Source organism: Petromyzon marinus, chromosome 29 (assembly GCF_048934315.1).
Source record: "Petromyzon marinus isolate PM22_M1 ecotype Great Lakes invasive population chromosome 29, UKy_Petmar_22M1.pri1.0, whole genome shotgun sequence".
Taxonomy (NCBI): domain Eukaryota; kingdom Metazoa; phylum Chordata; class Hyperoartia; order Petromyzontiformes; family Petromyzontidae; genus Petromyzon; species Petromyzon marinus.
In genome coordinates this window covers 5739383-5757500 of record NC_133695.1, presented here as the reverse complement: position 1 = coordinate 5757500, position 18118 = coordinate 5739383, and the positions used below count along the sequence as shown (strand labels likewise).

Genomic DNA, 18118 nt, shown 5'->3' with positions numbered 1-18118 from the left:
AGGGTCCCGCGTGTGTGAAGGGGGAAACGCTCTATCCCGCGCGCGTGTGATCCATCAACCCTCGCCATCTCCGCACCGTACTGGATTGCATTGTCGGGCGCGTGCGCCAGCACCGCCTGGTCATTCAGCCACACAAGACATGGTCAAGAACGCGTGTTCGTAGTCCAACGTTTCAACGTTTATTGAAGATCTTATCTTGCGTTTATTATCTTTTCCGCCTAAACAACGGCAAACGACCTGCAAGTAACACAATCCTCGTATCTGCAATTACAGCTGCGTGACTGGAACACAAGCGACATTGTTCGGTGATTAGTGAACACGGACTGCAGCGCAATCGACGGGATTGCGTCCTAAACTTTTGGACGCAATCTCGTGTATTGTCGTTGCGCAACAACACATGTTGTTGCGCAATTACTCTTATCCATGATAGCCCAGCAGCTGATAGATCGCGCCTCTCAATAATAACTTCGAATGATCCCACGCATGAGCGGTGGTGTTGTGTTTAGGTCGCTTGCACTATGAACGCCGCGACAACCCCAGGTGTTATTCCCGATCAAGGCGAACATCAGTGGCGAGTGATATCTGAACCGATCCTACCCCAGCTCCCGACAACTTCACAAAACCTGCATTGACCAGCGTGGCGAAGTATGATCAATCTTGACATGAAGCTTTCGTGACTGCATGAATCCATACTCTTTGGTTCTTTCGGTAAAGTAACGTCGGTAGAAAATAAATCACGACGTTTCGGGCGCAACACAAGCGTTCGTCATCAGGTGGGAAAGCATGATCTGCTGACCATGACGGACGCTTGTGTTGCGCCTGAAACGTCGTGATTTATTTTCTACCGACGAGACTTTACTGAAAGAACCAAAGAGTATGAAGATTGATCACACACACACCCCACCCTCCCTCCGAGAGCAGCGTTCTTCATGGCCACGTGCGCGTGCCACTGGCGGCCCCTGGTGGCCATCAAAGTCGTGCTGCTGTCAAAACCTCCGATGGGTTTCAAATCGTGTGGCGGCCCTCTGGCCTGTCGACGTCTTATCGGTGAAAGTGCCACCGCCCCCCCGCTCTGATATAGTGAAGAACACTGCTCTAGACTAACACAGCACACGGACAGGCCTTCATCCAGTAGTTTTATAATTTTTAACTGGATATGATCTGTAATTGCATCACATTAGAAGCTAGATGTATATTTCCCTTCAATAGTTTTTCGTCACAGAATTAGTTTTTTTTACCATTTTCATTATTTACAGCCCTTGATGAATAATCCACTGCTGGATGAAAGTCTCCTCCCCATGCCACGTTGGTTATAGAGATCGTCTGACATACTTCACCATGCTGGTCTCCATCGGTTTGTTGGGGGGACGGGGGCCGGTTGAGATATCTGTCGACACTGACATTATACATGGCTGGGTTATCAAACTCGCCACCGGTCCAACACAGCGAACTGTGGTCAAACAACCCCCCCATGACCAACATGGCAGGAGGCGGGCGTTATCCGGCTGAGGGTTAACAAAAGGGCGCTCACAATGTATTTGTTTCTGGAAATCACGTTTTGATATTAAACTAGCAACCTGGATGTTGTTTGAACGTGACCGTCCCGTCTCTCCCAGCCAGCCAAACTATGAATATTAAAAAGTACAGAGCCCTCTCTACACCTTTCCCTTGCCTTCCCTATCGTAACGTTCTGACCGGCTCCTACAAGACGTGTGAAAAAGAGCTTTATAGCTCATCGGATTCCTCCAGTATAGATAATATACGTTCTGATATCCCAATCTATCTCGATACTTCACTTTGTTTCTAATCTATTTTTCTTGTCCCCTATTTTATCTCCCCCCCCCCCCTATCTTTCCCCTCTCTCATGTCTCACCCTCACTCTCCTTATTCCCACCCTTTCGCGTAATGTCAGCACGCACGAACACGGTTCAACGCTGTGGGGTGCGGGTGACGTCACCACCGCGCACGCGCACTTGGGTGCCAGGCAGGAACCCAGCCAGCATTTTTTTTTTTATAATTTCGTATGGCACGATACACCACAATTCTAGTTCACTCGGTGATGTTTATGATCTACATTGGACACTCTACTTAACCTTCTCTGTTGGTAGATCAGAATCAGACTATTTATACTTGAGGAATCCGATTAGCTACAAAGCTCTTTTTTCGCAGATTTCAAGTAAAACTCATTCGGGCCGGACCCAAATACTGCCAACTATCCCAGCGTATTTAAAGAAAACGATCTTACCGCTCGGGATTTCTCTAACGTCTAAGCTGCAGGGAAACGGGCGACTTTCAACGAAACCACCATATCCCACCAACAACGCATTCCTTGCAAAAAAAAATATAGAATTCTTTGTGCGACTGGCCACTTTAGTATCTCACCTACATGAGCACAGAAACAACACGGGGTGCACCGGATAACGTCTTGGCTGACTGAGAGAGACTGGAGATTGACTGCCATGAGAAATTTGACCTTTTCGATGCTTTATGTATACGTCGATGTAGTGCGCAGTGACCAAACAAAACACAACTCGAACATTCTTAACCCAGGCTGTTTGTCCGTGGGCTAAGACACAAACTCAAATCTTTTGTGCACAAGGGCAATAAAGAAAAACGTTCACGTCACGATCCATCGCACGTAACGGCGCTGGAGACAGATCTCGGTCATTCCCGCAAGCTTCGGTCAATGACCAACCATGTGGTGAATGCTGTGACATCACCGCAGCGATAAGCCGGCGTGCCCCGATCCTTGAATTTAAATGGTTTTTTTTATTTAAACGAAACTTCACATTGAAGAAAAAGGTGACGAACGTGGAAGCAGGCCGAGAAAGGTGGTCGAAGCTGCGAGTTAGGATCAAGACCCGAATACGTTATAAGGTCGCACTCGTTATCCACAATGCGCTTGCCACAAATGAGCCACAATAGATTGCTGACCTCGTCAAAGGGCAGCGGCGCCTTTTGGCTGCTCGTCGAACAAGGACGGTCACCGCATCGCGTGCTTTCAGATGCGCTTTCTGCGGCCGTCTGGAACGCTCTTGCTTCCGATATTAGAAAACCATTGGAGCTATGCAACTTTGGAATCATCATCTCGATTGAAAACTCATACCTTAGGAACTACGTTTTGTGTTTAGTTTGTTGTCCTTTCCCCGCACCTCCGATTAGCACGGTTGGCTACGTGCGGTGCGAAACAAGTTCAGCATACACAAATGAAGGATCGCTGAGTGGACGTAGAGATGACAACCCGGGATAGAAATGAGTGGAGAAAGCAGAGCAAGGCAGGCAAGACCACACAAGAGTTGTAGTAAATGCCAGGAAGAAGACCCGACTACGGACATCCTGGAGAACCCAGGGGGGCCCCCGTTCCGTACACCTTCAAGAAGTTTGTTTTGATTGCGGTTGCATCTCCGACCTCCCACCCCCCCCCCCTTTCCGAATGAAACGCGACAAGGCAGTGGGGGACGTGCACGTGAAATGGACAACGGTTTGCGTAGCCAGGTGTAGGTTTTCCTTGTGAAACAAAACAGAACCGGGGACGTAAAACAAGCAGTAGAAACGTTTCCTCTGCTGTGGCGAATGCGCCGTCACTGAACGGCAAACGCTCCCCCCCGCGGCAGTGTTACGGAATGCCCAGTCACGCTTCACCCCGGTCTGAACTCCCCCAATGATATTCGCGGGCGCAAGTGAACAACAGGGTTTTTTTTTGTCGCGCCTTGCATCCTATACACGAGCATTCCCGCGATCATCTTACACTTGCACAGGTGTAGGCAGAAACACTTTACTGCGGTAATACTTACGCGATAAACGATTTCTGAAAAGAAGACGCTTCGTAATCTTAATCCGCGCACACCGATCCTTCCACGAATATCACTGTATATTTATACTGTCAAATAATATATAAATACAAACGAACGTTTAATAGGATATTTGTGAGTTTTTCTGAATTTGTAAAAAAATATTTTCCGGCTTAAGGGGGGGGGGGGGATGGGACACCGTGAGCGATCGTACCATCCTTGCGGCACGCGAACGTCCTTTAATGTACAAAAAAAACAATCTGAAAACACCAAAACGTACAACTACTTGTATATACAATCACGCTGGCAGTGCACCCTTGGCAACGGCATTGCCACGGTAGGCAAGGGCATGTTGGCACTTGGACGAGTTTCACAGCGTGCGCACATGCGCGTGCGAACGTGCGTGTGCACGTGTGCTGGCGCCGGCAACAGCGGGGGTCCTCGACGGAGAGACAAAGACACCACATCACACATCACTGCGCCAATACAACCCTGACGACGCGACCACGCCCTCCCGCTCAATAACAAGGGGAGCATCCGATCTGCGAAGTACTGCGCGACACGCACTTTCGGCAAGACCAGGGGGAGGCAACCGACCGACGTCCATGGCATTTATATATATATGTATCGGCGTAAAAAAAGAAAAAAAATCGCCCCGTAACGGACGGACACGTGCCCGCGGCCTATTCTCCGCACAGCTGCGTTTCCGCCGGCTGCGCTTCCAGGGACGCCTCCATCGTGAGCAGCGCCTGAACGGTCTCCAGCGGCAGCCGCTCGGTACATCCGTCTGGCCGGCCCGGCGCCACGGCAGTGTCGGGCCCCTCGGGGCCGCGAAGATACGACGCGCCGCACAGCGCAAGTGCCCCGCCGTCGCGAAGCTCCCCGGTCTCGCCGTCCCCACCCTCACCCACCGTCGGCGCGTCGCCGGCGTCGTTCGGCACGGCGCCGCCGCTCGAGGGGCGCGCGCAGCCCGGGGCGACTGGCACGTCCGCGACGGTGCCGCCAACACCGCCGCCGCTGGCGCGTTCGTCCATCGCTTCGTCCGGCGGTGCCACATGCGACAAGGAGCCGCCGTTCGTCGGCAGAGCGTGGCTGGGTATTAGCGCCGGCGTCTCGCCGTCGTTTGCTTGAAGAGGCGGAGGAGGAGGAGGAGGGTGGGGAGGCCGACTGTCGGGCGCGTCTGCCACCGCTCTCATCCCGGCCGAGTCGCGAGACCGGGTTTCTTCTCCCAGGTCTTCGTCGCCGAAGCTGGGCGCGTGAATGATGTGGGCCACTTCGTGCGTGTCGCTCCCCGCTAACCCGTCGCTCCCCGCTAACCCGTCGCTCCCCGCTAACCCGTCGCTCCCCGCTAACCCGTCGCTCCCCGCTAACCCGTCGCTCCCCGCTAACCCGTCGTCCCCCCCGCCGTGACCGTTTCCGCCGAGCAGCTTCTCGCTCTCAAGGTCACCCATCGTCACCAAGTCGTCCTCACCGAAGCACGGAGCTTTGATGCGCCCGGGGCTGGGTTCTCCGTCGCCCAAACCTGTCCTGGAGACGATTTGCCGCGACAGGGTGGCGCCGCACGAGTCCACCGTGTCGGAATCGGCCGTTTCTCTTTCCCCCGGCAGCTGGTAGAACACGGAGCTCTGTTCTCCATGCTGCTGTTGATCCTGCTGCTGAGTGTCCTGCAAGCCGGTCAGCTGTTCCGAGTTGGAATCTGTGGAGATCTGGTAATACACCGAGTGGAGCGTGTCGTGCTGCTGATCCACGGTGGGTGACGGAACAGTGCTGGCCATGAGCTGCTGCAGGGCACCGTCGTCTGCTGGCGTCATCTGCTGGTCAGCTGCATCACCGGACGCTGTCGAAACAAACAGAGACATACAGACATCGCCCCTTTAGTCTCAAACGACGGATTGGGCAAGTGCTGGCAGCGAGCGCCTATGAAGGCCGGCACGGTGCACGAGGTGTTGGGTGGCCAGCACCACGTTCCGACCGCCTTTGTCTCCCTAGTCGCGATGTTTACTCCACACCGCACAAGGTACTCATTTGAGGCTGAGTCGACCTACGGGAGACCCAGGACCGGTTCAGATAATCGTCACTGGTGTTGGCCATGAGCAGGAATCGAATTTGGTTCGCCAGATTCATAGTACAGCACACTTAAGTTCTACACAACTGCTTCCCACATACAGACAAATATCACCCATTTAGCCTTAATGGACTGTAGGGGAAAGTGCAGTTAATGAGCACCTACGAAGGCCAACACAGCACATAGACAAAGATCCCCCGTATAGCCTGAACAGACGGTTGGGGCAAGTGCAATTAGCGAGCACCTATCAAGGCCAGCACGGCACATGAGGGGGTGGGTGGCCATCACCACGCCTGGCCGCCTTTGTCTCCCCAGTGGCGATGGTTACACACTGGACCAGGTACTCAATTGTGGCTGAGTCGACCCAGGGGAGGCCCAGGACCGGTTCAGATAATCGTCACTGGGTGTTTGGCCGTGAGCGGGAATCGAAAACGGGTCGCCAGGTTCGTAGCGCAGCGTGCTAACCACGACACACACATACACACACAAGCAATATCTTATATCAAGCAGTTACAGTGGATTACATTACATATATCAAAATACCAAGTCATATTGTTGACAGCGCTTTTGTCAATCTACTGTTAAATGAGGGACTCGCAGTGCCGTGTCAATCATCCAGGCCGTTTGACCGTACTTCACCAAGTGGTCTGCACAGGTTGGTGATGCTAGGGGCAGCCTTGGACCGATTTCACCCACCACTGATGTTGTCACTTGCCACCTGGAATCGAACTCAGGCTCACTGGGTTTATAGCGCAGTTTGCTAACTGCTGTACCACCAATCCACCCTAAACTAACACAATCATAATATATCAACCTAGATGACAAAATATAACTTTTCTCAGCAATACTAACAAACAGCAGTGATCATGAGTCAAGAGAAGTTTAGGGTGCTCGTGGCAATTGCTCTAACAACTTGCTGGTAGGCCCCTGCTGTAGCCATTACTTCGCCATGTGTTGCCGAGTAAGTGCATTTATAAACGCGCAACTCTTACAACCTAGGTTATCACGAGCGTGCAGAACACCTGGTACACACGAGTCTACCTAGCCCAGGGGTCAGCAACCAAAATAACAAGAAGAGCCATTGTCTTCGAATTCGGTAATAAAAATCAATATTTCAAGAGCCGCAATTCACGTGTTGAATACGAGACGGAGGTCTCCTTAATAAACGACGTCACGAAGCAGCCCTTGAAGAGCCGCATGCGGCTCCGGAGCTGCAGGTTGCAGACCTCTGAACTTACCTACGAAATCAACAGAACATCTTGCGTGCGTGCGTGTATGTGTGCACATGCCAAGCACGTTAAGACCACGTGAAGTGTCGAACGCCTGCTGGCAGGAGGTCACGGGCTAGACTCAGGTGCCATGGGTCGACTGACTGAGATGACTGGCCGATGCTCCACCTATGCCAACTTCACGTGGTCTTAACGTGCACATAGCCTGGCACAAGCGCCTTGGTGACGTCACCGCCACTTAGTGGCGAATAGCGGTTGTTGCCGTTGCTGCACGTGCCAAGGCCTTACCATCTCCCGGCACGGACAGTACTTCGTCTCCCATCTCATCCTCAACGCGAGGTCTCTTTCCATTCGGCTCGCCCTCTGCCTCCTCCTACAACACCACCACAGAGAGAGCACACCGACCTCTTGAGTTCAACTCTCCGGAAGTTTAGGAGCTGGCCGCGAGGCTCAGGGTTCAGAGCGTTGAGCCGGCACAGCTGAGATGCTGGGTTCTAGCCCTCTGCCTGTGATGAAACCAGGCGGTCGAGTGCAGTCGGCTGTATGTACGTATGTACCTGCCCAGTCACCGATGATGACGAGACGTAAAACCCATTATGCACTTCAACACGACGGTGAGCCCTGGTTAGTCAAGGCAGTGAGGGACCAGGACCGGTTCAGATATCACACATCACTGATAGCAGTGAACCGACCAGCCGCTGGGTTCGTAGCACAATGCTCTAGATGTTGCGCCACCGTTCCCCACCGTCCCCCCCCCTACCCCAATCGGAATACAGTTCGGAAAAAATAAATACGTTTAGTTTGTGTGCGTGAGTGTACGTGCGTGTGTTTGTGTGCGCGCAGGTGACCTGGGAGTGACGCTTGAGGCTCGAGGTCAGGTCGATGCGCGCCGGGTCAACCAGCACGAATTCGTAGCGGAGCGTTGAGGAGTCGAGTGGTGGGCCCACTGCGGAGTTCTCGTCGAGTCCTAGCAACTCTGGGCCCAACCCCAACGATTGGGCCACCTACAAAGACAAAGGTGCACCCGCATGCATAGGCTCAACAGACTTTTGGGGAAAGTGCTGTTAACGAGTAGCACCTATGAAGGCCGGCGCGGCACACGAAGGGGGTGGGGGGTGGCCAGCACCACGCCCGGCCGCTCCTGGCCTCCCGAGCGGCGATGCTTACACAACACACCGGGCACTCATCTTAGGCCGAGTAAACCGCTCAGAATCCGCGTTATAACGATGCACATTCCACATTGTAATGGAGAGCTTTCCACATTATAACAGCGAGCGTTCCACGTTGTAACGGCGTGCGTTGTAACAGAGAGCTTTACACATTATAACAGCGAGCGTTCCACGTTGTAACTGCGTGCGTTGTAACGGCGTGCGTTCCGCGTTGTGCGAAAATTGTTCCCTAATGGGACAATCACGTCATGGCGAAAAACGCTTTGTGGCATGAACACCGCGCGTTAAGCGAGGCCTCGCGGTACGACGACACGAATGGTCGTGCACTTGACAGCGTTCGCGTTCTGCTAAAACGAACTTCGTCACCCGCAAGTGGCCGTGGGTGATGGCGGCGCGTACCTGCGTGTTATTGATCTGCAGCGGCGGCTGCGGCGGCTGGCACGGCGGGCTGCTGAAGTGCTCCTCTGCCATTGTCTTCACGTGCCGGTGCAGGGTCTCGAACTCGCGGTAGACGTCCGGGAGGCACGGTCGCTCCGACCGGCCCTTCTCCACCTGCGGCAAACAAGGGGGGCTCGCCAACGGCCTTCGACATCGCAACACGTGCCCTGCGTTCTGTTCGGCACGCTCTGACCAGCTCGGTGTAAATTTTTGTTGTTGCTTCTTGTGTCACGGTGGCGAGAAATTAACTACCTCGCCTGGTACACAGAAGGTCGTGGGTTCGATCCCAACACCTGCTGCATATTTGGAGTTTGCGTGTCTCTCTCTCTCTCTCATCATCACGGTGGCGAGGAGATGTTAACTACCTCGCCTGGTATACAGGAGGTCGTGGGTTCGATCCCAACACCTGCTGCATATTTGGAGTTTGCGTGTCTCTCTCTCATCATCATCATCATCACGGTGGCGAGATGTTAACTACCTCGCCTGGTATACAGGAGGTCGTGGGTTCAATCCCAACACCTGCTGCATATTTGGAGTTTGCGTGTCTCTCTCTCATCATCATCATCATCACGGTGGCGAGATGTTAACTACCTCGCCTGGTATACAGGAGGTCGTGGGTTCAATCCCAACACCTGCTGCATATTTGGAGTTTGCGTATCTCTCTCTCATCATCATCATCACGGTGGCGAGAAGATGTTAACTACCTCGCCTTGTACACAGGAGGTTGTGGGTTCGATCCCAACACCTGCTGTATGTTCCCTCTCCCCGTGGTCACATGGATTTTTTTTCCAGGTTCTCCGGTTTTTCCCTTAACATTTAGAATCACCGTCACACGTTCATAGTATTTGGCTGCTATACATTTCCACGTGATAAACCACTTTGTTGAGCTATCATATATGGCTAGGTTGCTCCTGAAAAAGAGCTAAATAGCTGAGTGGGCCTTACCTGGTAAAATTAAAATAAAAGTTTTAGTTGACTATTTGTTCTATATGCTATCGATATAGCACCTCTTTTAAGGTGGTCTGTGGATATTTCTTGCCAAGTAGCCCACGGCTGAATGTTATTCGTCCGCATCGGCATTTCGAATTAAACCGAGGAAGACGCCAGGTTTTCGCAGCCAATGTAACGAGTGTGTAATTCACTTTTGGTTTCAGCCACGGCAAAGATGTGGCCCAGTGTTTGCCGTAACACCCTCCCCGCCACCGCTGCGACTACCGCCCGCGCCGCCACCACCGCCACCACCACCGCCACTGCGTGCCAGCGACCGACGCGCCAGTTATTATTATTATTACCATTCCGGCTCGCACACCGTCGGGTGGTGAGTCGGAAAAAAAATCGCATTCGAAATATTTTGCGATGTTTCGCCTGATAAATCACGGCAAGCAGGGTGAGGACACGATCCAAGGAGTCGGAATAAAATCCAGGAAGTCATGTTTTTTTAATCAGTATTTGTTTTGTTTTTAAACCACAGTTGCCGAGCACAGGCCCCAAAAGGCTCAAAACATCACGCGCCCAACAACACGCAGCACTAGAGAGCAGGCGTAATAAAGAATAAATGCATTGCTTCAATTGGCCAATGTCAACAATGACGTCACCTGTAAATCGTCGCTGCGCTTCGACGTGGACATTTCCGTTTCGCGACCAACGTTGCGATTCACCGCTTCATCTCTTTGGGTCAGATTGGAGGGCGCGGGTACAGCAGTGCCGATTTCGCGTTGTGCACCCTCAGGCAAATTAATGAAGCTGTCATGCAAATGAATGCGGCCAATAAAGAAATTAAAGCTTTCGTGACTGCATAAAATTACTCATTGGTTTTTTCGGTAAAGTCACGCATGTAGAAATACCATAAAATTATATTAAAATAAATCAATCACTTTAATATAATTTTATGGTATTTCTACATACGTGACTTTACCGAAAAAAAAACAATGAGTGAGTGAATGCCGCCCAGTTTATTATGGCTGCTTCAGCACCGCAGGGTAACGCTTTGAGAGCAATCCACAAAATTTCACTATTTGGAACTGGACCGCCGTCCAACACGCCGGTGGTGCTGAAGCAGTAATAAAGTACTGTCACCTTGGTTCACGTGACAATACATTTGGCTGCGTCGGGGTGTAGGAGGGTGTACGACGCACACGTCGGGATAGCGATCGTCGCGTGCGTATAACATGTGGGCCTTCGCGACCAAAATCATCCGTAATGGGTTTTTTTGGGGTTAGATCGCGTAAATACGTCTCGTTCAACCTGCCACCGCCCAATTAGTTTCGGTTTGTCACGTAAACAAAACGTGGCCAATTAGTTACTCATTCAGCACACCGGTGTGTGCTGAATGAGTAACCGCACAACGTTTATAATTTGAGTACTTGCATGGAAAAGTAACCCGAACAATAAAAAAAAATCAACTCTAAATGAGATTTCCCATGTCTGGGAAGATCACGGACCTTCTTAAGCAGGAATTGCCAGAGCGTAAGGATGCGGGTGAGACGCGGCAGCACCAGCTCCAAGAGTTCCTCGTCATCGCACCCCTTCAGCAGCTGCTTTGCCAAGACAAAGAAGAAACACAACACACACACGCGCACACACGTACACACGCAATACAGTGGTGAGATGGGCACCGCAAGTGAAGTGATGTTATCTACTGGTATACAGGAGGTAATTAACTTATTTGTTGTCTTTAGTTTGTCCTTCCCCTGCACCTGCGATTAGCATGGTTAGCTACGTACGGTGCACAAGAAGTTTAGCATACATACAGGTCATGGGTTCAAACCCGAACACGACGCCTGCATATTTAGAATTTTCATATTTCTCCTCCCGTGATCGTGTGGGTTTTTCTCCGGGTCCTCTGGTTCCCCCCCCCCCCACATTTATAATCAACATGAGTTTGTGGAGTATTTGTCTACTATAAACGTGATAAGCCACTTCACTGAGCTATCATTTGTGGCCCGGTCACCTCTGAAAAAGAGCTATATAGCTCAGTGGGCCTTACCTGGTAAAATAAAACAAAACTGTTTGGTTTTAGTTTATACAATACAATAGGGATTTACAGAGGGTCCGTGTGTGACCACATCTCAAGAGGCTGTACAAAGGCAGTGGACACAACTATTTTACAGACAGGCAGTCAGTCATAGGCCTTCATGTGAGTCTATGGGTCTCTGTCAGTTTGAAGTATAGGCATCTATGTGCATCTACGTCAGTCTGTGGGTCTCTATGCCAATCTACGGGCCTCTAAGCGGGTCATGAATATATTGGATCAGTCTATACAATACAATAACAATGTGGATTATACAGCGCATAAATGCAACTGTATTTCAAGACACTGTACAGAAACAGTAAGCATATTTATTGAATAGAGATGCAGTTAGTCATCGGTCTCTATGTGAATCTATGGATCTCTATCTAAGTCTATGGATGCCTATGTAAGTTTATTAGTCTCTATGTGAGTCTATGGATTACTATGTGATTCTATGTGAATCTATGGACCTCTATGCAAGTCCATGGATCTCTATGCCAGTCTAGGGATCTCTATGTGATTCTACGGGACTCTAATGTGAACCGATGGATCTCCGTTTGAGTCTACGGGTCTCCGTGTCAGGCGCCTATACACTACGATGCAACGCGTATTCGCAGAGCTATGTAAATGGGGCCGCGTCACCTCGACGCGCGAGCACGTCACACCTCTCTAAGCTGTGTCTTCTTCTTCTGCAGCTGCTGCTCCTGAACGGAAGGCCCGCCCGGGTTCTTGGGAGGCCTTCCGGGGCGACGGGAGGAGGGCACCGGGGCCACGGCTCCGACAGGCGACGGCTCCTAAACGGAGGGAGGCGTGCACGCGACACGTTGGTCGCAGAGGGATGAGAGGGTAGTCGGCTTTGACGATCGCGGGGTGCTGGGTGGAGGGTGAACCAATCCTGGTGAACTGCCAAATGTTTTCAGGCAAGGACCATCTCTTGTTATATTTGGGTCCATATAATACACCAGCACGGTTGGCTACATACGGTGCAAAAGAGGTTCAACATACATACATCATGGTGGGATTGTTTTTTTACTTACCTTTTCCACAACTGCGCTTGTGCTTATTTTGCATTTCATGCCGAAGGTCCACACATTCCTCAAAAGCACACGGCCACTAAGCATCTGCCACCACTCATACCTGCCGCTGCTGTTGCTGCTGCAGCTCAGAAACAGACGGCTGCTCCGCTTGCACAAAGTCAGACGCGGCGATGAATTCCGACTCCGTCAAACTTCCCGCATCGGCGACACTCGCCGGACCCTTGTCCGCCAGTACCTCCACCGGTGCAGACAGTGACGCTGCCTCCCCCATCATCTCACCACCATCACCGCCACCACCGCCACCGTCCCCATCATCACCGCCACCACCACCCCCGTCTTCATCGCAAGCCGTGGCGGCAACGGCATTGTCCTGCTCGTCCGCCAGCGGCTCCAATCTTCCGTGCGTCGGGTTCAGCCGGTAGTGGCGCGCCAGCCCGCCGCGCCCGATGTACGACTTGTCGCAGTTCTGGCAGAGGAAGTTCTTGGGCTTGACGGTGAAGGTGAGCGGCCCGTGGAGTCGCTCCTCCTGGGTCTCGCCCACCTTGGCCTTGCGCTCCTCCTCGCCACCACCCTCCTCCACGCTGTAGTCCGAGTAGTCGTCTGAGTCCGACTGGTGCCCGTCGGCGAGGTCCTCCATCCTGATGAACTTGTAGTCCTTGATCTTGTGCAGCGGCGGGCGCGAGATGCGACCGGAACGCGTCTTGATCTTCGCCAGCCTCTTCAAGTGCTTGTTGCCGGCCGACCTGCGAACGTTCCCGGGTCGTCCTGTCACCACCGCTGCTTGCTGCTGCTGCAGCTGCTGCTGCGCCGTTTCACCGGTCAGCACGACCCTCTGCCCGTTGGTAAGACCAATGCCCGGCACCAACCGGATGGTGGACACGGGCCCGAGCGGAGGAGGCTGGCGCTGCGATAGGATGCGGATCGCGCTGGTGCCTGTGCCTGTGGTGCACAGGATGAACTGCTGAGGTTGGTCCTGCCCCACGGCCTGGATGTGAAAGATCTGAGCGGCGGTGCTGGCGATGGGAGCCATGGTGGTGGTGGTGGCGGCGGCGGCAACGGTAGTACCGCCGGGCTGGCTCGACACTCGCGGTTGAACGAGCGCCAGCGGTGGCATCGTCCGCTCCTTGTCCTGTTGGACACACGGATCACAACGCCGATTGGCAACGTCATCATCATCGGCCACGAGATCAGCCACGAGATCAGCCACGATCTCATCAAGTTGCATAAACCATCTACGTCACGATGGCAGCAGCGGCGGCTTTTGGCAGGCCATCGAACAAAGACGGCCACCGCATCGTGCGCTTCTGCGCCCACGTGGAATGTTCTTCCTTCCGACATTACGAAGCCACATGAGTTATGCACTTTTAAATGTAGACTGCAAATTAATTTAATTAGAACTGCTTTTTGTGTTCAGTTTGTTGTCCTTCCTCCGATTAGCACTGTTGGCTACATACGGTTCGAAAGAAGTGTCAACATACATACGTCACGGAGAGGAGACAATTATAGGCCAGAGGAGAAAATGTACATGGGTAGGCAATCAACAACATTTATGGGGGAAGGGAGAATGTACTACTTGGAAGGCAGCAGAGGAAAATGAGATATGATGGCAATCAGTGATGATGATAACGATTGTTCAACACAGCCCAAGTGCACGTCTGCAATCACACAAACAGATGTCAAAGATCTCTCCTCCACTTTTCCACGTGCACACTTGGGCCTCAACACAGCACACGAAACCCCAACGGTCCCCACAGCGACCAGGGAGGGCCTGTCCACATACAGCCCACGAAGCACATTGGCGGTGAAAGTGGCGACTGGTGACATGTCCACTAGGTGGGGCTGTTGTGAGTGACCTCTGAAAAATATGGTGTTCGAAAATTCAGCAAAAATCTCGGCATGTTATTGGCCTTCCCGTTAAAGTGATACAACTATCTCATCCACCAACGGTGAGGCATTTATAAACAATACGAAACTAAACAACAAAGCACTCAAATGCTTACTCTTTGGTTCTTTCGGTAAAGCCACGTAGGTGAAAATAAACTAACTAAATTAAATCACGACGGAAGCTTGTGTTGCTTCCGAAACGTCGTGATTTAATTTAGTTATTTTAATTTTATTTTCTCACCTAAACGACTTTACCCAACGAACCAAAGACTTTGGCTCCTTGCAGTCACGAAAACTTCAAATCAAGAATTCACTCAAATGCTGTCTCCATGACCCTCAAAAGTCCACACTACGCAAACCATTTGACACTTCTAGATTTGAAGCTTCCGTGACTGCAAGGATCCATACACTTTTTGGTTCTATTCGGTAAAGTGACGTAGGTAAAATAAAAATAAAAAAAATCACGACGTTTCGGCCACAACACTTCGGTAAAGTCACGTAGGTAAAAAAATTAAAGACCAAAAATCACGACGTTTCGGCCACAACACAAGTGACTTTACCGAATAGAACCATTTGACACTGCCAAAAGCTTCTATATTTGCACAGTGCAACCTCGCGTTGTGACATCGTCTCATTGCAGCCACGCGCGCCTTTGTGTTCACCGCCTTGAATGGGTCTCAAACGGCGTGGCTACAATGCGAGCAGCTCATCGCGACGAAAGGAAATCTCTCGGGCGCCTTCACAGCCACCCCCGAGACCTCCCCGAGGCACAAATGAAGACTGTGGCGTTGCAGCCGTTTCTAATACGAACTTAAAATGTTATCTTCACGTCGAAAGAATCATTCTACTTTTTAAAAAATAAGATATTTTAAAACACAAAACTATTTAAAGAAAAGTATTTTTTTTATTAGAAAAAAATCTACAGCGGCGCCCTCTAGTGGACGAACCGCGCCTGGGTGGCAGTAAGGGCGATGGTGGCCACACTGCGCTGATGATTCCTTAAATCAACGAAACCTGTAGACGTTTATCGCATTGTTCTGCTGATGCCGTCTTAAAATAATTCCGCAACAATTTTAGCTCGACTTGTTACCTGCCTGCATGCACTTTTGTGACTGATGATTATATTATGTCATAATTTTTAAAAGTTATAATTTGTTTGTCAAATATTTTTTTTAACAGTAGCATCCACCGGACGTGGATAAAAATCACAAAGACGAAAATACAAAGACACAAACACAGCCAACACAACACCACAATGACACAGACAACACAAACACACACAAACACAGCCAAAACGAAACACAATACCACAAACACAGCCAACACGAAACACAATACCACACAATGACACAGACAACACAAACACAGCCAACACGAAACCACACAATGACACAGACAACACAAACACATACATACAAAGACACACAAACACAGCCAAAACACAGACAATACCACACAATGACACAAACAACACAAACACACACAAAGACAAGATCCCTCGTACAATTTTAACAAACTGTTGGGGGCAAGTGCTGTTAGCGAGCACCTATGAAGGCCGGCACGGTACGCGAGGGGGTGGGTGGTCAGTACCACGCCCGGCCGCCTTTGTCTCCCTAGTGGCGATGTTTACACATCGCATCAAGTACTCATTTGAGGCCAAGTCAACCGAGCGGAGACCCAGGACCGGTTCAGAACACGCACACATACGAACAGACACACACACAGACAAAAACATATTGACGCATAGATTCGAACACACCAACAAACACAATATTTGCTCACACACAAACAACTTACAAACATACAGACGCAAACACGGACAGCACCAGTGAGGAGGCTATGGTAGCCACGTGCACTCCTCCTTGGATCAGTTGGGCAATGCTAACCTCATGCTCCTGTTGCAGCTCCTGTTGCAGCTCCTGTTGCTGCTGTTGTTCTTGCTGTTGTTGCTGTTGTTCTTGCTGTTGTTGCTGTTGTTCTTGCTGTTGTTGTTGCTGTTGTTGTTGCTGCTGTTGCTGCTGTTGTTGTTGCTGCTGCTGTTGCTGCAGCTGCTGCTGCTGCAGTTTTTGCTGCAGCTGCTGCTGCAGCTGCTGCTGCTGCTGCAGTTGTTGCTGCTGCTGCAGTTGTTGCTGCTGCTGCAGTTGTTGCTGCTGCTGTTGTTGTTGCTGTTGTTGCTGCTGCTGTTGTTGTTGCTGCTGTTGTTGCTGCATCAGCACCTGCGCCACACCTTGCAGTTGCTGAGAAGCACTCTGAACAACCACCTGCTGCTGCTGCAGCTGCTGCTGCAATTGCAGCTGTGACAAGGGCAACTGCAAGATCTGGGCGCTCCTCGTGCCATCAGTGGCCATGTGGTGGGTCTTTGTAACGTGGGCTATGACCCGTTGGAGTTCGTCTGGCCCAAGTCCAATGTGAATCTGCTGCTGCTGCTGTTGCTGATACTGCTGCTGAACTTGTTGATGGTCTAAGTGTTGCTGTTGTTGGTGAACTTCATGATCCTGCTGCTGCTGTTGATGCTGCTCGTGTTCATCTTGTCCTTGCTGCTGCAGATACTCCTCCTCCACCACCTGCTGCTCTTCATCTTGCTGCTGCTCTTCATCTTGATGCTGCTGCTGCTCCTCCTGATGCTGCGTTACCTCCTCGTACACGTGCGTTTCAACATCGCCAACATCACCATGACCACCACCACCATCATCGCCGCCGCCGCCCATCATCTCCATGAAACCCTGCTGCCTGCCCAGCTGCTCCGCCATCTCTTGGGTCAAACCCTCGCCCTGGAGGTAAGAGCCGTCCTCTGCTTGCACGAAGATGATCGTGCCTTCCATGGTGGACATTTGCACGGCGTGGACATCACCACCACCATCATCACCACCATCACCACCACCACCATCATCACCATCACCGCCGCCGCCGCCGCCTTCATCACCAGCAACCTCGCTCGCCTCCATGCCCGATCCTTCCGTTACCTCTGAATCCACGTAGCAGAGGCCACGGCCATCAAGAAAGAGGTCACCTCCTCCGCTGACCGCCGTGGCCTCGCAGCTCAGTTGGAGTCCCACCCCAGCCAGAGGCTCCTCCACCTCCTCCTCCACCACCTCCTCCCCCACCTCCTTCACCACCACCACGACCATCTCCTCCTCCTCCTGCCGTGGGCCCGTGTCTCCTACTATCGCCGCCACGTGCGCAGGCGGCTCCTGGGTTGACGATGAGGAGGTTGAGCATGTGGAGAGATGAGCGAGAGATTGTTGTTGTTGCTGCTGCTGCGCTGGTTGTTGTTGTTGTTGTTGTGGCGTTGTTGTTGTTGATTGCGGGAGAGGCGCGGTACCACATCTCTCGCTGTCGGCCATGTTCGTTGCGAGGGCCTCGCCGGTCTGGTGATGTCACCAGACGGAGGTTTTACCTCCAGATTCGGAAGGCTGGAGCACGGTTGACAGATCAGAGGTTTTTTTACCCTCCAGATGCGGAGGGATGTTGGAGGGATGTTTCATTTCAAGTTTC

General features: G+C 51.7%; 1 protein-coding gene across 1 annotated transcript; it reads right to left on the bottom strand.

Annotated features, from left to right (window-relative positions):
• Window positions 1–156: 156 nt before the first annotated feature.
• ZNF839 (zinc finger protein 839) lies at window positions 157–18012 on the bottom strand. The gene is made up of 8 exons (XM_076070491.1): window positions 16510–18012; window positions 12840–13868; window positions 12368–12496; window positions 11134–11226; window positions 8654–8806; window positions 7934–8089; window positions 7374–7458; window positions 157–5628 (listed from the first exon to the last, which is right to left on the bottom strand). Exons 1-8 carry the CDS (start codon window positions 17965–17967, stop codon window positions 4475–4477), a joined length of 4257 nt encoding a protein of 1418 aa, XP_075926606.1. The 5' UTR covers window positions 17968–18012; the 3' UTR covers window positions 157–4474.
• Window positions 18013–18118: the final 106 nt, after the last annotated feature.